The sequence below is a fragment of the Biomphalaria glabrata genome, chromosome 17, assembly GCF_947242115.1.
Source record: "Biomphalaria glabrata chromosome 17, xgBioGlab47.1, whole genome shotgun sequence".
Classification (NCBI taxonomy): domain Eukaryota; kingdom Metazoa; phylum Mollusca; class Gastropoda; family Planorbidae; genus Biomphalaria; species Biomphalaria glabrata.
In genome coordinates this window covers 11,918,552-11,945,756 of record NC_074727.1, presented here as the reverse complement: position 1 = coordinate 11,945,756, position 27,205 = coordinate 11,918,552, and the positions used below count along the sequence as shown (strand labels likewise).

Genomic DNA, 27,205 nt, shown 5'->3' with positions numbered 1-27,205 from the left:
TCCAGTAAATCAATGTTGCCTTACGGATCAAACATCATTATGCAGCCTACCTGGCTATGAACCAATTATCATTAGCCATTTGGATTGTTACTGATCACCTTCCGCGGACATTGTGTGTGTGTGTGTGTGTCACTGTGTGTGTGTGTGTGTAGGCCTATTTATTCCACACATTTTTTAGCAAGGGTTTTAACTTCGTAAAATGTAATATCTACATTAAATGAAAATTGCTAATTTAGGGAAAGTCTTTAAAAATAAATTGTGTCCTGGCAGTGCCCTCCATAAAGACCTAATTATTACCCAAAGAAAATGAGGTCTTTAATTTTTTCCTACCCTGACATAGATCTAGATCCATACTGAAGGGGGAATGTGCTTCAAATAATTGTTCAATACTTTGCAAGAACATGGATGCTTTTCAAGTCTATCAGCTAACGCTCTGTTGTAGGCCTACAGTTTGTGCGATCACTGAGACTAGGAATCTATATCTTTCGAATGCTGTACTTTGGCTGGAATGTATGGTCTGAAGAATAAAAAAATACAACGCAACGCAGATGATAGTGTGACTGTGACTGAGACGGTGTCCTCTTCTCGTGGCCTAAATTATCGCGACGCTAAGCACTGGCCAGATCGTGTGTGTTAAAAAACATTCAACAGTCATAGCCACGGCGTTATTATTACTAGACTACAGCACGAGACAGCAGTACAGCACTTAAAATGCGGGAATGAGGCCGTTTGCTGGTTCAGTAACAGACCCGAACAATCTCGTCTGCTAGCTAGCTAAACTTGTTTGCCCTGTTACAATGAAAATGTATAGGCCTAAAAAAGAAACTAGGAGAGGGAAAAAACCCCAGCCGAGCAGACGTTGGGCCAAGTTTATCGCCCTTGGCTTCTGCTGCGGTGGTCTAAAGCTCAGCGCTGCTTACAGAGAGAGGTGGGAGTATTGTGGCGGTGGTATCGGCGAGAGAGGGTCTGAATAGTTCAGATTGGATTTCATCGGCCGGCTGGCCAGAGTTTTAGTAAAAAGTATTGTCAGACTTTGAAGACATATACTAGATCTAAGATCTATCAGTAACTCTCAAAGATCATCCTTAATCTAACTAGACTGGGAATGCTAACATTAACTTAGCTGTCTAAAAATTTTAATAAAGAATCTGGTCATAATTTATTTTATTTATTTCAATCTGTTGCCAGCTTTTTTCTAGACTCCAAGCTTTTTTGTAGCGAGTTTTTGAAAGGAGTTGAAAATCGTCTCGGGGATAGCAATGAATGTACGCTGGAGTTAAGAGAATGTGTGAGAGAGGGGGGGGGCGGCGAGGAAGTAGAGTTGCTGTCAAGGCTGGCCCAGATGCGATCGACCTCTATCGCTGACGCTTCCTTCGTTTCTTTGTGCAGAGCGGGGACTAGCTCAAGCCCTGGTGCGAGTTCAGGAAAGTGGATCGGCCTAGCGCTGAGAGGAGGGAGGGGGGAGGTTCGATGCGCGAGGCGGGTAGTGGGGAAAATGGTGAACAATAAAGTCGCTCAACGACGAAGCTTGCTTTGCTGGGTTTCCCCTGAAGTTTTAGCCGTTTGTGCTGGTGGAGTGTGGTTGATAGATGACGCGGCCTAGCCAGCGTTGAACTTCGCTGTTTTTTTTTCCCTTCTCTCCCGCATGGGCTTGGCCTGGCTGATAACGAAACACGACAAAGCTTCACTGCGTGTTGCGACTGCTGGTTTGATCCTAGAAGACATTGCTTTGCCGTGTGCTTGCTCTTATCGCTGTACATGAACTGTTTAACTTAAATGGCAGTTTAGTTCGTCACCCATGAGGTCGGTAAATATAATCTTATTTGTTAGAATTTACGTTTAAGAATTAAACTCTTTGGAGATAGAGTCTGGATTTAAATTAGGGCTAGTCTCTTGATCTAGCATATGATGAAAATGGTGACTTGAAATTTTTCGTTCACTGTGACCTCTCTCCAAAGGGAAATGATGACGTCATAGTAATGGCGGCCAATCAATAAAACTAAAATAAAACGTTATATAGTTGTGATTGGGAAAATGATAGAATCTAGTCGTTTTAAATAATGATCTTTGAATTCTCCAGGGTCAGATCTAGATGTAAATACCATAGTTTAGATTCTAGATTTAGACTATACTATAACATCTAGATCTTGAGTAGATCTAGAATTCTAGACTAGATCTACATTTTTTTTACCTGGTCTGGATCATCAAAAATCAATCATGATCATGACGTCACATGATCATATCTAGATCTAGACATGACGTGACGTCACATGATCACATAGATCTAGTATACTATTATAACTAAAGGAACTAGTCTAGAGCTGTTAAACTATCTAGATATCTAGATCTTTTCAATCTTTTTTCTATATAAATCTAGATAGATTAAAGACATACATTAATTGTAACCTTAGCCTTAACTGAATAGCTGTCTCTGTTGCCTGAGTCAGGCTGAGTGTTACACTCTGTAGTAGTCTAGAAAGACTACATTATCTTGTCTAGAGGAGTCTACATGCATGCATCTAGACTCTAGTCTTTACACTATAGATAGATCTATATAAAGAGAAAATTAGAGATCTATTTTATTATCTAGACATTCTTGTGTAGATCTATCTAATCTATTTAGCTCTAGATCTATATTTTATTATTATACTAGATATAAAAATCTATATAGATTTATATCTAAAAAAAAATTTCCTAGAATGCCTAGATCAATCCCCCAGAAATAAATAGATCTAGATGATAATCTATGTAAACTATGTTTTTTTTTAATATAATTTACTTTAATACTAACCATCCAATTATGATTATGATGTTTTGTGACCTGTGTAATTTTTAACAATAGCTTTGAAAGTGTCTTATAGATTTCATGTTATAGTTCTAATAGATCTAGCACTAGTTTAAGTAAATTACTATAATGTCTGGGAAAGAAATGAATAATAAAGTATTTTGATGGTTGGCATTTCAATTTCATTTGATCAGTTCATATTTTAATTTCCATAACAAATTTAAAGTTAAATAATACCTAATAGTTCAATCACATAGATCAGTGTTGATTAGAATAATGAATATACAAATTTAAATTTTTAAAATAAGTATTTTCATGAAGATCTAGTCTAGTCTTACATTATGTTGTCACTGAAGTTAGTTCACATTGTAGTCATGTTTGCTGGGAAGGCCCTTTTCTCCCTTTTCAAGTTCTCATATCATTGGATCGAGTCTTCTCAACATTCACTGTCATTCACAAATTTATTTATATAAATTAATAAAATTATGTATACTCTCTCCAAATTATGAGTACTTTCCAACACAGTATGCAAATTTGTGGTCATGCTCCCACAATGCAAATCTTGATAAGAAGTAGAGTTGGCTGTTGTAATAATTTTAAAAAAATATATATTCACCTTAGCTATTTTTCGCAATTACCGGTAGCCTAAACTTCTATTGATGAATTGTGTAGAGTTGTTCACTTTTGATCATTATAAAGGCCAGATTAACAGACATGAAGTGATAGGCCAAGTTGGCCGAGGCCAGAAATGATTTTAAAAAATGATCTTGATGCTTCTTTTTGGCAATCTTAAGAAAACCATGTCTCACTCTTGGAAGACAAGATGAGAGCCTGCCATGACATTGGGTATAGTCAGAACAAATTGTCCACTTACAGCAATTCTCCCCCACCATGCAGCAGTTTGGTCCAAAGGAATGTCAAATAGCCTAGTCAATACAAAGGGAATGCATTGGGGGGGGGGGGGGGCTGAGAACAACTATGCTAATGAGAACTTATAATGTTGCATTATTATCTCATAGAAAAGTACTTGTCATACAGAAAACAATCATTTCTCTCTTTCTTTTTGTATACAATTTTCTTGAGTGACCCAGTAAGTTCAATGAAATATTTTGTTATTTTAATTTGTCTTTGTTTCTTTTCTTTTTATTGCTAATTTTTTATTTTTTTTATTTATTATTTTATACATGTACATTTTAACAGAGTGTAGTGAGTTCTCACTGGGCCATTTTAAGTCCACCCACAAACCAAATCAACTGATTTATGATGACAAAGGGATTAAACTAGAATTTCATATCTACTTATTCTCTCTATTGGCCACTGTCACATCTACTTATTCTCTTTATTGACACAATCACATCTACTTATTCTCTCTATTGACCAGTTACATCTACTTATTCTCTCTATTGGCCAGTTACATCTACTTATTCTCTCTATTGACCAGTTACATCTACTTATTCTCTCTATTGACCAGTCACATCTACTTATTCTCTCTATTGACCAGTCACTGCTACTTATTCTCTCTATTGACCAGTCACATCTACTTATTCTCTCTATTGACACAGTCACATCTACTTATTCTCTCTATTGACACAGTCACATCTACTTATTCTCTCTATTGGCCACCATCACATCTACTTATTCTCTCTATTGACCAGTCACATCTACTTATTCTCTCTATTGGCCACCATCACACCTACTTATTCTCTCTATTGGCCACCATCACATCTACTTATTCTCTCTATTGGCCACCATCACATCTACTTATTCTCTCTATTGACCAGTCACATCTACTTATTCTCTCTATTGACACAGTCACATCTACTTATTCTCTCTATTGACCAGTCACATCTACTTATTCTCTCTATTGACACAGTCACATCTACTTATTCTCTCTATTGACACAGTCACATCTACTTATTCTCTCTATTGACCAGTCACATCTACTTATTCTCTCTATTGGCCAATTACATCTACTTATTCTCTCTATTGACCATTCACATCTACTTATTCTCTCTATTGACCAGTCACATCTACTTATTCTCTCTATTGGCCACCATCACATCTACTTATTCTCTCTATTGGCCACCATCACATCTACTTATTCTCTCTATTGGCCACCAGTCACATCTACTTATTCTCTCTATTGACCAGTCACATCTACTTATTCTCTCTATTGACACAGTCACATCTACTTATTCTCTCTATTGACCAGTCACATCTACTTATTCTCTCTATTGACACAGTCACATCTACTTATTCTCTCTATTGACACAGTCACATCTACTTATTCTCTCTATTGGCCACCATCACATCTACTTATTCTCTCTATTGACCAGTCACATCTACCTATTCTCTCTATTGACACAGTCACATCTACTTATTCTCTCTATTGACCAGTCACATCTACTTATTCTCTCTATTGACCAGTCACATCTACTTATTCTCTCTATTGACCAGTCACATCTACTTATTCTCTCTATTGGCCACCATCACATCTACTTATTCTCTCTATTGACCAGTCACATCTACCTATTCTCTCTATTGACACAGTCACATCTACTTATTCTCTCTATTGACCAGTCACATCTACTTATTCTCTCTATTGACCAGTCACATCTACTTATTCTCTCTATTGACCAGTCACATCTACTTATTCTCTCTATTGACCAGTCACATCTACTTATTCTCTCTATTGACCAGTCACATCTACTTATTCTCTCTATTGACACAGTCACATCTACTTATTCTCTCTATTGACCAGTCACATCTACTTATTCTCTCTATTGACACAGTCACATCTACTTATTCTCTCTATTGGCCACCATCACACCTACTTATTCTCTCTATTGGCCACCATCACATCTACTTATTCTCTCTATTGGCCACCATCACATCTACTTATTCTCTCTATTGACCACCATCACACCTACTTATTCTCTCTATTGGCCACCATCACATCTACTTATTCTCTCTATTGGCCACCATCACATCTACTTATTCTCTCTATTGACCAGTCACATCTACTTATTCTCTCTATTGACACAGTCACATCTACTTATTCTCTCTATTGACCAGTCACATCTACTTATTCTCTCTATTGACACAGTCACATCTACTTATTCTCTCTATTGACACAGTCACATCTACTTATTCTCTCTATTGACCAGTCACATCTACTTATTCTCTCTATTGGCCAATTACATCTACTTATTCTCTCTATTGACCATTCACATCTACTTATTCTCTCTATTGACCAGTCACATCTACTTATTCTCTCTATTGGCCACCATCACATCTACTTATTCTCTCTATTGGCCACCATCACATCTACTTATTCTCTCTATTGGCCACCAGTCACATCTACTTATTCTCTCTATTGACCAGTCACATCTACTTATTCTCTCTATTGACACAGTCACATCTACTTATTCTCTCTATTGACACAGTCACATCTACTTATTCTCTCTATTGGCCACCATCACATCTACTTATTCTCTCTATTGACCAGTCACATCTACTTATTCTCTCTATTGACACAGTCACATCTACTTATTCTCTCTATTGACCAGTCACATCTACTTATTCTCTCTATTGACACAGTCACATCTACTTATTCTCTCTATTGACCAGTCACATCTACTTATTCTCTCTATTGGCCAATTACATCTACTTATTCTCTCTATTGACCATTCACATCTACCTATTCTCTCTATTGACCAGTCACATCTACTTATTCTCTCTATTGGCCACCATCACATCTACTTATTCTCTCTATTGGCCACCATCACATCTACTTATTCTCTCTATTGGCCACCATCACATCTACTTATTCTCTCTATTGGCCACCAGTCACATCTACTTATTCTCTCTATTGACCAGTCACATCTACTTATTCTCTCTATTGACACAGTCACATCTACTTATTCTCTCTATTGACCAGTCACATCTACTTATTCTCTCTATTGACACAGTCACATCTACTTATTCTCTCTATTGACACAGTCACATCTACTTATTCTCTCTATTGGCCACCATCACATCTACGTATTCTCTCTATTGGCCACCATCACATCTACTTATTCTCTCTATTGACCAGTCACATCTACCTATTCTCTCTATTGACACAGTCACATCTACTTATTCTCTCTATTGACCAGTCACATCTACTTATTCTCTCTATTGACCAGTCACATCTACTTATTCTCTCTATTGGCCACCATCACATCTACTTATTCTCTCTATTGACCAGTCACATCTACCTATTCTCTCTATTGACACAGTCACATCTACTTATTCTCTCTATTGACCAGTCACATCTACTTATTCTCTCTATTGACCAGTCACATCTACTTATACTCTCTATTGACCAGTCACATCTACTTATTCTCTCTATTGACCAGTCACATCTACTTATTCTCTCTATTGACACAGTCACATCTACTTATTCTCTCTATTGACACAGTCACATCTACTTATTCTCTCTATTGGCCACCATCACACCTACTTATTCTCTCTATTGGCCACCATCACATCTACTTATTCTCTCTATTGGCCACCATCACATCTACTTATTCTCTCTATTGACCACCATCACACCTACTTATTCTCTCTATTGGCCACCATCACATCTACTTATTCTCTCTATTGGCCACCATCACATCTACTTATTCTCTCTATTGACCAGTCACATCTACTTATTCTCTCTATTGACACAGTCACATCTACTTATTCTCTCTATTGACCAGTCACATCTACTTATTCTCTCTATTGACACAGTCACATCTACTTATTCTCTCTATTGACACAGTCACATCTACTTATTCTCTCTATTGACCAGTCACATCTACTTATTCTCTCTATTGGCCACCATCACATCTACTTATTCTCTCTATTGGCCACCATCACATCTACTTATTCTCTCTATTGGCCACCATCACATCTACTTATTCTCTCTATTGGCCACCAGTCACATCTACTTATTCTCTCTATTGACCAGTCACATCTACTTATTCTCTCTATTGACACAGTCACATCTACTTATTCTCTCTATTGACACAGTCACATCTACTTATTCTCTCTATTGACACAGTCACATCTACTTATTCTCTCTATTGGCCACCATCACATCTACTTATTCTCTCTATTGACCAGTCACATCTACTTATTCTCTCTATTGACACAGTCACATCTACTTATTCTCTCTATTGACCAGTCACATCTACTTATTCTCTCTATTGACACAGTCACATCTACTTATTCTCTCTATTGACACAGTCACATCTACTTATTCTCTCTATTGACCATTCACATCTACTTATTCTCTCTATTGACCAGTCACATCTACTTATTCTCTCTATTGGCCACCATCACATCTACTTATTCTCTCTATTGGCCACCATCACATCTACTTATTCTCTCTATTGGCCACCATCACATCTACTTATTCTCTCTATTGGCCACCAGTCACATCTACTTATTCTCTCTATTGACACAGTCACATCTACTTATTCTCTCTATTGACACAGTCACATCTACTTATTCTCTCTATTGACACAGTCACATCTACTTATTCTCTCTATTGGCCACCATCACATCTACTTATTCTCTCTATTGGCCACCATCACATCTACTTATTCTCTCTATTGGCCACCAGTCACATCTACTTATTCTCTCTATTGACCAGTCACATCTACTTATTCTCTCTATTGACACAGTCACATCTACTTATGCTCTCTATTGACCAGTCACATCTACTTATTCTCTCTATTGACACAGTCACATCTACTTATTCTCTCTATTGGCCACCATCACATCTACTTATTCTCTCTATTGGCCACCATCACATCTACTTATTCTCTCTATTGACACAGTCACATCTACTTATTCTCTCTATTGGCCACCATCACATCTACTTATTCTCTCTATTGGCCACCATCACATCTACTTATTCTCTCTATTGGCCACCATCACATCTACTTATTCTCTCTATTGGCCACCATCACATCTACTTATTCTCTCTATTGGCCACCAGTCACATCTACTTATTCTCTCTATTGACCAGTCACATCTACTTATTCTCTCTATTGACCAGTCACATCTACTTATTCTCTCTATTGACACAGTCACATCTACTTATTCTCTCTATTGACACAGTCACATCTACTTATTCTCTCTATTGACACAGTCACATCTACTTATTCTCTCTATTGACACAGTCACATCTACTTATTCTCTCTATTGACACAGTCACATCTACTTATTCTCTCTATTGGCCACCATCACATCTACTTACTCTCTCTATTGGCCACCGTCACAATTTATTGGATATAAAGATAGCAGGAAAGAAAAAAAAAGATGCTCTTAACATTTTTTTTTGGCTGAGTGATAAAATGTGGGATGATTAAAACTAAACCCCAGCCAGTTGTCAGGTATCCAACAGGTATTGGTACCCTACCTGTGCTCTGGACCTGAGTGCGAGGTGGCAGTGGCTCTCCAACCAGATATTGATTTCTGCTCTTGCTTCTCAGGGGAGGAGTGTCCTGGGCTGTGTTCAAGAAACATGTCTGTGTGCTGCTGGCTCATAAAGGAAGTGCCGGCCTCACCCGCTCCCCCCCCCTTCTTTCCCGCCTTGTCACACACGGTCCCTGGCAGAATATTAAGTGTCGATGGCAATACTTTGCGGATGCCTTACACTATCTGGAGTACAGTCTCTATTGATTAGTAGCTTGGGTTGGATTGGAAAAGGCATCTCTTTAAACTTTTTTAGGGATGTCTTTAACCAGCCAGTAGAGTAATGCTCGTAATTATTTTTGAATATGTAAACTAGTTAACTTAACATCATAATACCAGTACATAACAAGCTTATTCAGACAAAGACTGGTTAGGATGCTTTGAAGAGAACTATCCCTAGTTACAAGCTTTCAACTTAGGATACGGCATATAACATTTGGGGGGGGGGGTCCTTCTTTTATTTTTTAATGTATAAGTGTGTACATGCTGACAATTTATATTGATGAGAAATCTACTTTGGTTAAATAGTGTAAAGAGGTAGATGTTCAGCTTCCTTTTTTTTCCCCACTTTTATGCAAGCTTCCTGAAACCAATCTCTTCTGGATGGCTGCCTGGTCGTGAGGTATGCTGTTAGGACTGCCATCACAATGATCCAGAGCCTCCAGCACCTGCCGTCCTCTGGGAAGTTTGGACTAGGGCATTACAACTAGTCACTTCTATAGAGGAATAAACAAAACTCATTTTCAGATCTTTCACCTCCCTACAGTATTCACGAACATACTTATTACCCAACTAAGAAACGGTTTACAGCAAAGGGATGAGCACGCATTACCAGTTCTGGTAATTTGGTTTTCGTTCTGGTTAAATATAGTGTTTTATTGTAATAATCATCCACTTGTAAAGGGGTTTGGAAAGCTCCTTAGTCCACGAGGTCATGTCCCGTTATGTTCACGGTCATTTTATTCTGGGGACGCATTCCTGTTCTGTAACAGCTGAGTTTCATTGTGCATTAGTTGGCAATACCGGTACTTTGAATGTTGGTATGAATACAAGATGTATGTATACAATTGAAGTATTTTATTTGAGCGGGATGCAAAGAAACTACGTTTTTTTTTTTATTTTCCTTCTGTCGTTTGCTTCGAATGCGACTTCTTTGTCTAGGGAAGTAATTGTTCCCTGTATCTGCATTCTAACAGCCATGAACTGATAACGATTGGGTGTGTAGTGAACAGAGATAGCAGAGTCTCTGCATTGGCTGCGATGTCTGTGTAGAACTATTCATTTGTAATCCTACGTACGAATTCGATGTGAAGGAAGACTAGACGAGAACCTTTTAAGAGGTTTACACATAGCACTCAATGCCAGTGAACATTGTGACATAATCTTATGTTTTACATTTCAATGTAATACGTCTTAATAATATTCTTTTTTTCAAAATTCATTACTTTATATTGTTACCGAGCTATACGCATCTTCTAAAAATCTGATTGGTAAAGAATTCACGAATGATGAGCTTTCTAAAAACTATCGTCCTTTAAGTTGGGGCTAAATTTTAAGTGGTTGGACTCCTCAGCATTGACTTGAATTCCCTGATTGTGAAAGGTATTTCCGCAACTCTCTTCGTACAATCTCTTTTGTACATTTCGAGTCTTGTCCTGTCACCGAAATCTGCTGGCACATATTGTGACACGCCTGAACACTCTTGTGTACTGGGCAACACTAAGCACCCTCTCTCTCGCACTCCTCGATCTTCACACCAGGACACCGTCCTTGTCCTTTTAGTTACTAAAAGCAGGACGCTATCAAAATCTATTTTCAGTACAAAGAAAAGAATTCAAAGTCGAGCTTTCTAGTGCCCCCCCCCCATTCCCCCCCCCCCCTCCTTCTTGTTAACGTTGCACTTATCTGAAGAGGAGACCTTGCCTGTGCAGTCCTGTGCTTTGCTTCTCAATACGCCAGCTCTGGGCTAGCCAAATAGGTTTCATTGATTCCAACAGAAGACTAGCTTGCTCCATAGAAACCAGCGTGTGACGTGCCCTCCACGCCTCTCCCTCCCAGGCCTGCAGGTTGGGAATGTTGAGAAATAACCATTTGCTTATTGGCAACTCTGCCCAGGTTTTTTTTTTTTCTTCTTAAGTCCGTCGGTTCAAGAGAAGGTATCAACACGTTCAAGTGAAGGCATTAGAGCGCAGACGTGACTGCCATGAATTGTTAATTGCGCCTGTTTTGTCTTCAAAGTCGTATTTGCTCTTGTCCTTGTACAGTTTGATAGTTATTTCTACAATCGTATTTAAGGGTTTAGCCAGGTTGAAGTGGGCAGTCTAGTTAGCTGGTCGTGGTATGCGTTTGGGATGTAGGACACGATGGGCCGGAGTTCGAATACCCGGTACATGTGATCAGCTGGCTTTGAAAAGAATTCGATTTTGAGCGCAATTTTTTTTTTTGACGAAATTTTGTTGAAAGGGACAATTGTAAGTAATCATACATTGCATACAATACAAAATTTGGTGTCCATTTTTAATGGGCGAGTTCTGTCAGTGTAGGCTACATGCTGCTACAGATAACCGAGCTAAAGAAAGGAAATGTCTATTGTTTTGCTTTTTTGGTCTATGTCTTTTCCACATTTTTAGCGGCCTCCGAAAAGGGAACAAGCTGCCATTTTGTTTGGTCTGTCACGTTTAGATATCAAAAACTAAAATTAAAAAAAGGGTATTGAAAAAAAAATCATAATATTTTATACCTTTCAAAGTTTGGGTGCAATGGATACTTTGTACAAAGCTTTTATCAACTCACACTGTCTGTCTGGTAAAAAGTTTGAACATGCTTTTTTCTCCATTTCCCATTCTCGGATCAAGTTGAAATTTCGCATAATTATTCATAGTAGATAACAATACACGAATCATTCCAAAAATTTACCTATTGCCTAATCATTTAGTTCTAATTGATTATTTCCTTTTGTTTCATATAGCAGAAAGGGGGCTAAAGCCTGTAATTTTCGGATAAATGGAAGTAATTAGCGGCTATTTCCTCCTAGATAAGTTTTGGTTTTAAAAAGTAATCTTTTTTTTTTGTATATATAGTATTTACTATAAATATTAATACTAACGTACAATAACTCGAGAACAGAAATTATTTTCTGAATATATAAGAAGTTTTTTTTTTTTTTTTTTTTTGCCATCCATTTGTTCCTCTCTTTTGTTTACCTGTGAAATACACAATGTTTACGCTGTCCATGTTCAGACCGGAGACAAGCATTGGAACTCTTGGGTGGACCGCTTCGCCTCTTTATTATTTTTTGGGGTTTTTCTGTTTTCAAAATCTAATGAAACTTGGAAGTTGCTTTGCACTAAACTATCAAATATATCACAATTAGCTCGCCTGGGTCATTAATCTGTGCGCACACCGCCACGCTGCTAATGAAATGTTTCTTTTGCAACTATTGAATGCCCTACCTATATTCCGTCTGATCAAGGCTTGACGCTAACTTTTGAAGTACAACTGTCATGTCATTTTCTAAGTATCGATACAGGTATTGAAGAAAGTATTTTTTGTTTGACATGTTTCGGAAGTTCCGTCAGAATTGAAGATAATCTACTTCCTAGTCCAAACCTCCCGCAGAACGACGATGGATGGCAGCGAGCAGGGTATGAAACCGGGACCTTTGAGAAATCCGAACAACAGTCCAAGCGCATACCGCATGACCAGGCGAGGCAATCATGGTGTAACATTTTAGCTTGTTGGGGAAGGGGGGGGGCGTCTAAAGTAGACAAAAAAAACAACACACACACACATAAAAAGTGTAGTATCCATTGTGGGTTACTTATTGTTCTGAAGGGGGTGAAGAAATGGTCAGAGACTTCATATCGGACATGCTTCGAATACTGTAAAGCTTTTTTTTTTTTTTTGCTGTCTACGAAATAGAGAAAAAAATGGTGTGGTTTTAAATCCCAGTTTGGGTTGGTGGAAGCAAACGGTTGCTTTAGCTTATACCCATCTGCTAGAAGACTTAAGCTATGTAGCATGAAGTAGTGTCATTCACCAAAAGAGTTATAATTTTATGGCGGCCTGTGATTGCTGCCACCCAGGCTGAAACACACGAATGTCGTGCCAAGTATTTGTCCTCCTCCCCTCCCCCCCCCCCCCTCTGTATTACTGACAGCTGTAGCCCGGGCTCAACAACATAAGTGTTGTGACTGGGCGTCGAGAAAGCTGTGCCGCGCTGAAGGTCGCTGGATGTGTAATCCGCCTCGAGGCCTTCGCTGGGGGAAGAGGAAATAAGAGTCGAATATTGGAGGCTACACCACCAGCCTGTCACCACCACCACCACCCCTTCTCCATTTCCTTTTCCGAATGAAGGTTTAGTTCTGTAGCTTGGGCGCATGGAAGTTTATAAATATATCGCTATGTCGGTGGATGAATCAATCCCTTCTGCTGTTTTGCTTGCAGTCTATCTCGGGGCATGAACTAATGAGCTCGCCTTTAGTCGATCAATGCTTGCTACTCGGCGTGGTCATGGCTGGCGCATGGGCTGATCAATGCGACATCACATTAGTATACACCATTGTCCGTTGTTCAAATGGTCTGGCTTGCGGCCAAAGTCACACATCGACAAGCGTAGACAATGCTGTGCGGGGGGAGTTGAGGTAGAAGAAACATCTTACAGTTCTGTGGTGCATGTCTCTCGTTCAGTGTAGCCTACCTCCATGAGTAGCCTACCGCCATGAGTAGCCTCTATCAACCAAAACAATAGTTCAACAACCCATTCCGTTTCATAGTGTAAGCCTACGGGTGTAATCTGAATACCACTCTTGAGTCTATATCTTTGTTGTTTTGTTTTAAGTAGTATTTTGTTCACAGCTATGAGAAGTCCCCAATACGTTATTTTGACATCTCTTTTAATTATCGCCAAACATTATAAACTATTAACGATTAATAAGCATCATGTTCTTTTTGTTTTTAATATCAATTCAAAATTTTACTGTATCATTGAAGAGGTTTTTTTTAAAAGGTTATATATAATAGTTTAATAAATTATGTGAGGACTGTGCCATATGTTTTCCAAGATCTTGTGTGGTCATTTAATAAGTAGCTTGGGCCTATTATTTATTTGCTATACAAGATTATTAGCCATATTTTTTTAGTTGTTTTTTTTTTTAAAGGTGAAAAAAAAAACTTTTTTTTTCAATGAACAATGTATTTTAGTAGCACTGATCTTCATAGCCCTTACTAACTATACACTGGGTCCTACTTGAATGTTGCCCTCTTTTTACAATAGACTCTCTCTCCAAAATCACATTAGAAACGGTCATAGTCAGTGCATCTATAAGAACGTGCCTTGAATGACTTGCAGATTGGTCCAGTATGGAAATGTAGTCCAACATTCCTAGACTGTCTAAAAGTCAGTGTTATCTTTTTTTTTTTTTTTTGTGAAGGCTTACGCTCATTTGAAAATACAGTGGTGCAGTTGATTTTTGTGTGTTATTTTTGAAAGTCGGAATGGGTGTTTACAGTCTTTCAGGAGTGTTCATAATAAAAAACACGTTTTATTTACCTAGCCTAGATGAACATACAAGTATTGAGTATGGTTTTCTTTGTTGTGAAATCCTCGTCCAGATTGAGAAAGGTGGTTCTTCAGAACAACTGCAAGCGCATATAGCCGGATGTCTCTTCCCTATAAGCACGATATGCCTTCTAGATACGAAAGAAGTGTAAACACAACTGCTGAAAACAAACACTGTTGATTTCCACTAATGATATGTCAGAGAAATGTGCCCATAATTGTATGTTGTCATTGCATCAGGTAGCACACGTACGAAATAATAGTAATAAATAGTATGGTCTCGGCTAGCCCACATAGCATATTGTCTGCCCCGATAGGTAGCCCACATAGCATATTGTCTGCCCCGATAGGTAGCCCACATAGCATATTGTCTGCCCCGATAGGTAGCCCACATAGCATATTGTCTGCCCCGATAGGTAGCCCACATAGCATATTGTCTGCCCCGATAGGTAGCCCACATAGCATATTGTCTGCCCTGATAGCTAGTCCACATAGCATATTGTCTGCCCTAATAGGTAGCCCACATAGCATATTGTCTGCCCTGATAGGTAGCCCACATAGCATATTGTCTGCCCTGATAGGTAGCCCGCATAGCATATTGTCTGCCCTGATAGGTAGCCCTCATAGCATATTGTCTGCACTGGTTAGCATAAGTAATGCTTTATAATTACCGTATTCATTTGCTGCAAGAGAATGCTGATCACGACCTTCAATCGGCATATCAAGAGAGCCGACGGAGATAGTAGCCCTAGTACACTCCATTGAAAGAACAACTTGAATGTCTGTAAACCCATGTGTAATCATGAACATCTCCAGCGACACCAACGAGCTAGACACGTAGAGATTTGCATTCATACACAATAACCAGTCCATCTTTCACGTAATAACCTGTTTCTATGTTAGGTGATTTAGTGGAACTTTGGGAAGCCAACAGAACGATTCTTTCTTCTGGCGTTTTCTTGTGTCCGTATTAGGCGAACATTTGTAATTACCTGTGAATATTCAATGAAATAACTGTTTAACAGCTACTTCAGAAGCCTACAATTTGATTCCGAAATGCCTCCACCTGGTGCTTAATGAAAATACGTGTACAAATATCAAAACCACGATGAACAAGTTTTAGTTTTGAGAAAACGCTGAATTCAGTTCGCATTTTATTGAGGAAAATATTCTACGCGCTTTAGGTGACTTAAAATGATAGAGAACAATCGGTCCTCTAAGTGTTATTTCTTCATCCATCAATCCCAGCTAAAACCCCAGGGAGTGAAACGGCAAATGCTGTTAAATGGAATTCCTGGCTATATCGAACGAGCTTATCATAAACAACGTTGTGTAGGTTCAAAAATAGGAAGTTGCGCTGTAGGCCTGCTACTGTAGATTGTATCTCAAAGTCTTCCATTGTGTACCCAGTGGTATGATTCTGTAACCCTCCTTACTTCAGTGCGCTTGCAAAGGTCGTCTTTGGATCATTTCAAGCCACGCCACCACAGCGTGCTTGTCCAGCGAGTAGGGGCGAGAGAGGCGAACCAGCTGGGAAGCCGGCAACTTTTTTCCCCCCACGCCGTGTGTGCTTCAACACACACAGTTCTTCCAGCCAGGCCAGCCAGTCATTCCGGGCATCTATTTGGAGCTGTGGCCTCTGTACGCTTCAAAGGTTTGTCAAGGGAGAAGTTTTTTCCCCTTATCTTTTGTAGGCCTATGAAGCCCAAGTTAGGCTTTGCTCCTCCCCCCTCCCCTAGATTGTGTTAAGTGGGCACATGCTGACAGTACACGGCCCCTTGACCTCCACTATTGGATGAAACATTAGCAGAAGAAATGCGATTTGATAGGATAGTATCAAATACACCGATTCTCACTAGTAGAGATAGCCTACATTTTATGATTGCGTTTTATTGGGGGCTCTTTTTTCAAGAGTCAAAGAAACAACAACCTTAGCTTGGAGTTAGGGGCACACCTAAAGATCTTTCTGTTTGGAGTTAAAGTGTAGTAAGTTTGATTTATATAGTTTTCTCATTTGAAGCAAAACATAAAGGCTTGATATACTGGCAGTATGAAACATTCTTGGTAGACATAAGATATCAAGTGCACACGAACACCTGTAAGTTTCCAGATTTAATGGGTATCAAGTTGTAATACTAGGGTCATAGGCTACCCAATGGTTAGGATTTTCTTTGGTAGACCTATTTATCCTTTTGCATTTATTGTTAGTGTATAGATCTAGTATCTAAATGACCTATTCACTTGGTAGCCTTACTCATATAATCTGAAATGGTTGGACATTGATCATCTCCCTGGACTTGTGTTTCAAAAGACATCATTACATACATTACAGACATTGCTTTGTAGTTTAAACAAAAACATGCTGTAGCTTCTTTGAAGAGTTGTATCATTTAATTAGTCAAGTCTACTGTCCTGTTTGTAATTTGTTTCTCTTGTTCTTTGTGAACAAATTACAGCTGTGAATTTAATAACTTGTAAAGGCTTGAAAAGTTGTACAGACTTAAATTGAACTAATATTTTTTTTAAATATTTGAACTATTTGTCTTATTCTCTGTTCCAACTGTTTTTAGTGTATGAATATTACCTTTTTTTTTCTCATCTTGTTTGCCTGTTCATTAGACCTGCTAATTTGTACCAATTGAGGTTAACTTGTTTTTAAATAATTTTTTCAGGTTCTCACATCCTGTTATTGGTATCAGCTCATCTCACATAGACCAACAAGATAAAGACTAAGACCATGTCTAGTAACTGTGATAAGGATATTCAGGATACCATGACTCATGAAGCCCCAATAACAGATAACACAGCTGCTGACACAAGCCATGACTCAGTTACAAATCACCAGATTACAGAACAAGCTGATCTAGATTCTCAGAATGCAACATTAGACAAAAAAAATGAGAATGCAACAAATGAAAATGAAGAAAGCATGGACAAAATTAAACCTGCAAAAGAGATGAATCACTCAGAGACTAAAGCAGGAGAATCTAGTGTTAGCAACAAAGATTCAACCAGTGTGATGGATTGTGCAGAAGATACCCAAGAAGAGCTCAGCAATGGTAAAGAGAAATCTGATAAGGGGGTTGAGCTTACTAAGTCTGTTAATGCATCACCAAGCAAAACAGACTTGTCACAAAATAAAACTGAAGCTCTTGAGTCATCTAGTGCCAAAAGGTTTGGGGATTCTGAAAAGGAAGTGGATGAAAGTCAATCTCCATCTAGCAATGGTGGTTTACATAGCAAGAGTTTGGACAAATCTGTGAAGTATAGATGCCCAAAGTGTTCCAGAGTGATTAAAGACAAGAGACTTGTAGATAACCATTCCTGTGATATAGAGGTAGAGGATGAGAAAGTCAAAATCACCATTGTGCAGGATAAAGACAGCAATTCTTTTATATGCAAAGAGTGTGATTTTTCCAGTTCTGGTCATGGCTTTGAAGAGCATTTGATGTGTCATCTTATGATTCGGCCTTACCAATGCCTTTATTGCAAGGAGTGCTTTATCAATCGCAAAGAGATCAGTCGCCATGTCCACAAAGCACATAATGGTGCTAAAATGAGCTGTGCATTACGAGCATTGAGAAAGGCCAAAGCTCTGATAAAAGAAGTAACCACTGCAGGGGTAATAAGCTTCTTGGCTAAAGTGGCAGGGAAAGTCCCCCTAGAGAGAGATCCTGAGAAGAAAAAGCAAGGCACTGCTGAAAATAATGAGCAAAGAGAAAAAATTCAGAGTACTTCAAAAGAATCAAATGAAAATGTCATTAAAGCGACAGATGGTAATGATACAACAATAGGGAATGACTCTAAAAAGATTTCAAGTGTTGAATCAATTGTAGATAAAAAGTTAAATTCTTCCGAATCATTGATTAAAGAAAAGGATGTTAAAGATGAAACCATGAAAGATGCAACCGACAAAAAGGAGCCATTAGGGGAAGACAAAAATGAATTGTGCGATACTGAGAAGGGAGACACTAATGAAGGCATAGACGATAAGAAAAATGAACAATCTACTGTTGGTTTTTCCAAGTTGCGACAAGCTCTTACTATAGAAGATTCTGAAAATGTCACAGAAACTAAAAAAGATGACTGTAAAGCATCTAAAGACTCAGCTTCTGTTGAAGACACTGGTTTAAAAATAATAGCATCTTACAGCCTTCAGGATAGTTGTGATCAAGATATGGGTAAGGCAGAGGAAAATGTTTCAGGCAGTTCCGATCCTGCTGTAGAACCCAATTTTATTATGGAGCCTCCTAGTGATTCAAAGCTTCAAGAGCCTGAAGTTTTATCTTTTCTTGGTCCAGAGCAACCCATGTATAAAAGTGAGTCAGTGGGTGGCTTAATGCTTCCACCTCCACCCTTGCAGCCTGCACCATCTCAGCTTCACAGCCCTGCATCATTTCACAAAGGTGAAGTAAAATGTTCAAAGAATTCCAACTTCTTCATCTGTGGTTTTAACTGTTTGTTCAGCAGTATGAGCACCTCAGAGTTTAGGGAACATTCTATGAACTTTCACTCAGCTGAGACATTTTTCCCATGTTTTTATTGCGGCCACAGAAGCCCAAATGAGAACGACCTGGTTCGACACATATCAAACCACACTCAGACTCACAACAAGTCTTCTCCTTTGCTTGTTTGTGGGAATGATGGCTGCAGGTTTGGCACCAACATGGTAAGTGATTACATCAGCCACATAAAAACTTCACACCCAGAGATACTAGAGCCTCTGTGCTACTCTTGTGGGATCACCTTCCAGGATCTTGTGATGTTACAGAGTCATGTAGAGGAGAATGTCATCCACAGCATTAACTGCCCACACTGCCCCTCAAAAGCTACAGAGAGGAGAGCCATCATTGATCATATTCATTCTGCCCACCCTGGAAAAGCCAAAATGGTCTCTGTTGCCAAACAGTTGATTTGTAATGACCGAAAAGTCAATGACTATGAGCACATGAAGCACATCAGAGAGGTGATGCCCCCTGCTCTCACCCCTGCCCCAGGCTTCAGCTCCAATGGAAACTCTGTTGTGGATCAAATTTTAAACAGGCATGAAATACTGACATCACACTCTAGTGGCTCTCTCTCCCCTACATCCTACCATTCATCACCTGCGTCTAAGAAAAACTCTGAGAATCCAAAAAGTCCTAGCTCTGAGGGGTCAGACTTTGGCTTATTAAAAATTAAGGATGAGGTTGATGATGATTTTGATGAAGAGGAAGGCTGTGGTGGAACGGATGAGGCAACCACTGCCTACACTATTGATGAGGATGGAATCCGGAGGCGGATCTATGTTCCCATGAGCGAGCGACAAGCAGAGAATTACAAATGCCGCTATTGTACTTTCATAGCTAGAGATTTGAAACGGCTTAATTGTCATGAGAGGTCACATGGAATGCCCCCTACCAGAAAGGAACGATTCAAATGCATGTTTTGTCCCCAGGGGTTTGATAGTGAGATGAAGTTTAGGCTTCACATTACGTGTCACCCAGGTCTCATCAAATTCCTTCTCTATCGCTGCAAGAAATGTGAATTTGACACTAACCAAAAACACACCATTGTTAAACACATCACATGCAACAGAGATCGTAAGCATAGAGGTTTTGGACCTGTTGAAGAACAGTTTTCAGTTATATCTAGATCTCTAGAGTCTAGGGTGTTGGAATGTGAGAGATGTGATTACATGAGCAGACACAAAATCCACATGGCCATACACTACCAGAGGAAGCACAACATTCTGAGAGACAAAGGAGAGTTCACCATTGAGAGCCTGACCCCAACAGATACTCCTGTCTCCTCATATGATGTTTCATACCAAGATCCCAGCTTATCTCCGTCAAACAGCTTGATGTCTCCAGATAAATATGATGCCATGTTTGACTTTCCAAAGCCTGCTAGCAGCACTAAAAAGACCAAAGAGAAACTATCCCCAGATGGACCTCACATGACAACGATGATAACGGAAAGAAATGAGCTTTTCAACAAGATGGTGTCTCAACAAGCAGCGCTTCAGCCGGGGCAAGTTTTGGAAAATCAAATGAGAAAATTCAAATGCCCCATTTGCAAATACCTTCTTCCAAAGGCAGCAGATTTGAAAAACCATGTTAAACGTCACTCAGAGATAGGTCAAATAACTTTGGTCATGTTTCGCTGCAAGTACTGTAGCTGCATGTCTACTGCCAGGGAGTTGCTCTATGACCATCTCAGAGAGAAACATTTGGGCAAGCCTATTGCTCTAGTGAAGAAAATAGTAGCCATTGATACAACAGAAGTTGACAGGACATTTGCTGAGACTTCTATGGAAGAATCTCTAGACCTGCTGGAGGAATCCCTTCATAAAGAAATCATGACAAGCCTAAAAAAGCCTAGTTCTTCCCCTTCTAGGTCGCAGAAGTCAAGTTCCTCTTCATCCTCATACGAGCAGCTTTTTGTCATACCAGAAGGAGGGGAAACATTCAGTGCAGCCCTGCAGTGTCCCAAATGCCCATTTAAATCTCATAACAAAAGTGAGATTGTCCAGCATGTGACCTCTCTCCACTCTGAAGTCAAAGTTATTGGCAGTGATGAAGATGTGGATAAACTGGCTAAGGCTACAACTGAAGATATCAAACATGCAGTATCCAGCTCTAGTTCTTCCTCAAAACATTCTGTCACTTGCCAAGAAGAGGTGCTCATTGTTCCAGATGACCAGGTGTTCAAGGAGCCAGCTCTTTGTTCAAGGTGTGACTTTTACACTATGCTTCGCAGGGACATGGTCATCCACCTCCAAAAGAACCACCCTGACATTTCAGTCATGGGGCGCAACTCCTACCCTGTCCAGGTATCCTCTATGGGTCGTAGAACTGGTCTGGTGGATGAGAGCTGTGTTGTCGGTAGTGGCAGTCTTGATGCCAAAATTCGATGTTTGTATGAAAACTATGGGACACAAATGAAATGTTTGATTTGTGGTAGTGAGCGACCTAAAAAATTCTTCATTCATGTTCATATTCTTCGTCATCTCAACATCTACCTCTGGAAATGTGCCTTCTGTGTGCACAGAGGCCTGCAAAAATACAAAATGGTGGATCACATTAAAAAAATTCACCCAGGAAAAGCTATGAGTGTCCGGTACATCCGTGTCAATGTAGAGGCCAGAGTGGCCCAGTTCATGGCCCAGCATAATGTTGTCCGAGACAATATCAGTCCAGATGAAGGAAGAGAATTGTCATCTTATGAAGACTCCATGGATCAAAACAGCAATGATAGTTTTAGTTCTCGGCAGAAGTCTCCTGATTCTGTCAACACACTTGGTAGTGAGGAACTAGATGAGAAGATAAGATGTTTGTATGATTTCAGTGATGGTGTCTATTACAAGTGCATTGCCTGCTCCAATCAGTTCCAACGAAAGTTTGCTGTGCATCGTCACATAATCATAACACATCTGAAGGTAAGTAACAGCATGTTGAATACACAAAACTAGATCATATATAAATTACAATCTAGTTTATTTTAATTTACATATATCTATTATCAACGAAAAAATAAACACAGGATTTTAAGAATATGCCTTAAATAAATATATCTATATCATTATTCAATATTAAATCTTTTAAAATAAAAAAAAAAGTGAAACAAATAGTCTAGTTTATATTCAGAATGTTTTTACTATAATATAATTTTGTAGTTCACTAAATACTTTTTTTGAGGAATGCAATTGTTTAGCAGATATCTCTTTAATGAACAGAAGTAAATGTTAAGGATGTAATTTGATAATTAGGTAGATTACATTTCACTTTGTCATATAGTATTAGTTTATGTATTAAGCTACTAACTACTGGTAATGGCATTTAGTGTGTTTAAATTTGATGTTAGATAGTATTTACAATGTATAGCTTTGATAATAATTGTAATTGTGCATTATTGATATTATTAACTACAAGTTTCTGACTTTTTTATAAATAAGAAAAAAAAAGGATAAATAAGACTTTGTTTAAAAGTGTAGGCTATTAATTTCTATCCCTGACTGCTTGACTAAACAGGTCGCTTTACTGGCCTGTGGTTACTGTGGATTGGAAGGAGTGGAGAAACATCAAATGGTGGATCACATTCTGGCCTGCCATAAAACATCACCTGTCAGCATCCAGACCCTTGAGGTTGACCTCAGTGAAAAAGTGTCTGAGTTCTTGACCAAAGTAGCAGCAGGAGAACTAACATGTATGTTGACATTGTAAATGCATATAAACCTTCTATTGTGTTTTCTACTTCTTGATACACATAGTTTTTTAGACTAATACCTGGTTATAGTTCCTTTTTTTTAATGCTCCCATCATTATTACTTTTTAAAATAGTTTGTGTGTAAACTTATTTTTGTTCCTACTAAGTAAATATTTTTAGAAAGGTATTTTGAAATTTATTATTTTTTAATTATTTTTTTTATTCAAATTATTTTTTTTTAAATACATTTCCAGATTGTGGTGAGGATTCAGAGCAACATAACTTTAGGGACATCATGAAAAGTATTACTGGATCCAAATTTAAAGGACCTAAACCATTGATGGGACCAAAGTCTAAGATATTGAGTAGCAAGCTGTCCAAGTACAAGAGTGCAGGCTTAAAATTAGCTAACAAAAAGTTTAGCAGCCTTGTTGACCCTGGGGTTATCATGCTGGGCAGGGAGGCCTTGGACAGGGAGCTGGGTTGCCTATATCAGCTGCGGCCAACTGGACAAATTCGATGTCTGGTGTGCCGGTGGGAGTTTCCACGCAAATATCCACTTCATAGGCACATTATGTTGAAGCATTTGAAGTTAAACCTGGTGAGGTGTCCCTACTGTCCGTTTGAAGGTGTTGAAAAGTACAATGTAACAACTCATATTAAAGAAGAACACAAGGACATGCCAGTAAACATTCAGTATTGCCAGCCTGACGTTAAGACAAGGGTGAAAGAGTTTGTCAATGATATGGCTAACCTTGGTGGTGTGAGCCATGACTTGATCCAGAAGCCCAGGTCCAGGGACTCATCCCCACTGGTTGTTCCTAAAATTGAGAAAAAGGATGAAGATGAGAACGAGGATGAAGATAATGAAAGTAAAATGCACAGCAGCAGCTCACACGGAAGTCTTGTGGTTGCCATGTTTGGGAAGAAAAAACAGTCCAGTGAGGCTGCTAATGATATTGTTGTTAAGACAGAAGTTGTGGAAGAAGAAGGGGCTGAAGATGAAAGCTCCCTTAATGTGAAAGAAGATGAAGTGGAGGAGGAAGAGTACCCTGATGAATTCGATGAAGATAATTATAATGACGATGATGACCAGGAAGGACTGCAGCCTACTTTTGAGGATTCAGATGATGAATCTTCATTTACAGGCATGAGAGACGACTTTGATGATTCTTATGCTCCTGGGTCTTACCGATCACCTGCTGGAGGTAAACCTAAAGCGTTGGATGTGATTACCAAGATCAAGGTCTTGAAAGCTAAAGATGGCCCCATCACAAAATTTTACTGTGAGATGTGCAAATTTACTTCTTTACACAGGTCCAACATTGTCAGACATATCTACAAGATCCATGAGAAGTACCAGACCCACACATGTCCATTGTGTAACTATCAGACTTTGAGCTTGATGCTCATGCATAAGCATGTAGATAAAGCACACCCAGGTGTTAAATACAAAGATGACTGTTTCACTTTGAATCCTCCTCGTATTAAACCCAGGAGTAGACCACTCATAGGACCTTTAAGTTTCCAGAAAAAACGTCAAAAGCTCTTCAATAAGAAGATGTCTGCCAGTAGCCCAGCCAGTGTGAGCAGTGGTAGTGCACAGGGACCTAAGCAGTACGCCTGTGCTTACTGTCATTATGAGACAAACACACAGGAGGACATCCTGAAGCACACAAGAGTCAACCATTCTCAAGGTGATGACTTTATCAGATCACCCAAATCTAGTTCCATCTTTTCCAAGTCGGAAGATCGGTCCTCAGCTTGCTGGGATGGTAGCAAGAAGGCAGTGAAGAGAAGGATTGTAGACCCTGATGGGGATGGGCCATACAAGCGTAAGAAACGATTTGTCTTTGACAAGGGTGATGACCTGATCCAGTGTGGACACTGCGAAACCAAAGAAACATCTATGAGTAAAATGCAGGAGCACATCAACTGGGACCACCCAGATATGCCATTCAAAGCTAAGCGCATCCCTGCCTGGCGCTTCATCTGCAAATCATGTTCCGTCAAGACAATGGCCACCTCCAAGATGAAGTATCACTTGAATCGCCATGTGAACTACCGTCCATACACCTGCACTAACTGCGGTGCATTTTTTCCATCTCCTGATCAGTGTAGGCGACATTCTAGGTCACAAGGTAAGAGTTTCTTAATTATTTTATAAAGCATTCTTTTAGTCTTTAACAACTTACTGCTATTATTTTATAGTCATAATATTTAGTATAAACTTATTTTAAAGTTCATATGCACTTTAGTCAAATTATCTTGAGTATTATCAGCCTTTTAAATTTTTTTTTTTTTTCACTTTGATCAGTTTTAAAGGGTGAGATGCCCCTTAGAATTTTGTAAGCAACAATACAGAGATAATGCCATTAAAAATATAAAAATGTACAAATTATAATGGAGAAACAGAATATTTGAATTCCTCCTGACACCATTATATCGCAGACTACTTTATTGTTACTTGAGCTATTTATATATCACCAAACCCTGTGCCGTTGTATTTTTTAAATTTTTGTCTGTAATTAACGTCAAATATTTATTAATTAGAATTTCACTAACAAGAATTCTTTGCTTTAATTATTATCCTAGAACATCTTCTTGTATGTATACTTGCACAAGTAGCTTTTAAAGTCAAATGAGTTTCTTGAAAGGCCAATTAGAATTTAAAATACTTTCTTTTTCTATTCTATATAATTATTCTTTTTTCATATTTTATCTATATCACAAAGGTAATGGGCAAAATTTTCTAACAAAGAACTACTTTTAGCTCCTTCTATTCCAGACACCTCCTGAAAAAATTTAACAATATTTACATAATCTTTTTATAGGTCAGTAGGTATTAGTTTTCATTTAATTGGCAAAATTTTAGGAATCACCAACAGAACTAAGTGCCTATTTGTGCAACTAATGTAGTAACTCGTAAACTCTCACAATTGTTCACTATGTCTTCATTGTGTGTGCAGGGCATGAGGAGCAATACACATATGTTAGAAATGTCAAGAAAGAAAACAGGGTGGAGGAACTCTTGGAAGGAACCAGAAAGTTGGCTTTGAAGATTCAAGAGGAAGCCTCCAAAGACCCTGACTTTGATATCTCCCAAACAGACAGCTTCATTTCTAAGTTCCAGGACCCCAGCTGTAACCTTAAGAGAAGTGCCCCCACTGGAAGCAGGAGTGCCAAGAAACCCAAGATCCAACATGTGCTGGAAGATGGTACAATTGAAGAGAGTGGGCCACCGAAAAAGTCTGTGAGTATTTGTTGCTCTAAAATTGTTTATTGTTATTTCAAGGAAAGAATTGTTCCTTAATATTGCTTGGGTGGTCCCGCACATGTGTACACTTAACAGCAAAGAAGAGTTATCTTTTACTTCAACTTTTTTTTTTTTTTTTTCAAAGTTATACAATCTTCTTAAAGTCACTAAAATATTGTTCAAATTTTGAATTCTTGAGGGGGAAAATATTGTCATTTCTTTATGAGTACATGTTTTTTAAATTTTGAGAAGATATTTTATGATATTTATTCGTTAAGAAGGAGTAAAAGAATTTTATTGTCCTGATTAATAATTTCTAATGCATCTGATTTTTTTTTAAACAGAAAATATTATAATTATATACCTGTATTAAATTTACCATTTGATAAAAGTTTATATGTTTATATAGTTCTTGTCAACCAACAATAATCCTCAAATTAATAATTGATTATCTAACACTGAATGATATTTTGTTGGTCTCTAGATTGGCAAGTCTCCACAAACAGTTGGCGTAGAACTGGATGTGACTGTCAAATGCTACAGGTGTGAGTTCACTGCTTCCAATGTCAGCGATGTAAAGGAGCATCACATCGGGAGCCATCCAGATGAAAGGTTTCTTTGGACAGAGCTTGACAGAGGTTTTACATGTGACAGCACAGGAGAGGCTCTGCCAGACTGTGAGAGTGTGCCAAGTTCCTCTTCTGATGTGGGTTATACAACACGAATGACCTTGGGATCAGGAAACAGTCCAATGAGGTATATTTAAAACAAAAAAGTTTTTATATCACTATCTCAGTTGTTTTCTGTTTGTTTTCCTCAATGAAGTTTCATTCATTCATTTTTATTGAAAGGGAAACAACCTTACTAATAGTTCTCTGAGAAGAACCTATCCACACCATTTCTTCTT

The 27,205-nt window shown here is 38.6% G+C and overlaps 1 protein-coding gene across 4 annotated transcripts in view; it reads left to right on the top strand.

Moving 5' to 3' along the window:
* Window positions 1-1,434: 1,434 nt before the first annotated feature.
* LOC106068084 (uncharacterized) overlaps window positions 1,435-27,205 on the top strand; it is a 30,075-nt gene continuing 4,304 nt past the window's right edge. Inside the window, exons 1-6 of one of the 4 annotated variants that reach the window (XM_013227382.2) lie at window positions 1,435-1,803; window positions 17,528-22,275; window positions 22,868-23,042; window positions 23,297-25,183; window positions 26,012-26,295; window positions 26,783-27,054. In XM_013227382.2, the coding sequence (XP_013082836.2) occupies window positions 17,593-22,275; window positions 22,868-23,042; window positions 23,297-25,183; window positions 26,012-26,295; window positions 26,783-27,054 (7,301 nt within the window). In that variant the 5' untranslated portion in view covers window positions 1,435-1,803; window positions 17,528-17,592. Of the gene's footprint in view, window positions 1,804-1,949; window positions 2,095-16,643; window positions 16,842-17,527; window positions 22,276-22,867; window positions 23,043-23,296; window positions 25,184-26,011; window positions 26,296-26,782; window positions 27,055-27,205 lie in introns of those variants that run through there. The other 3 variants (XM_013227378.2, XM_013227380.2, XM_013227379.2) reach the window with 3 other exon arrangements.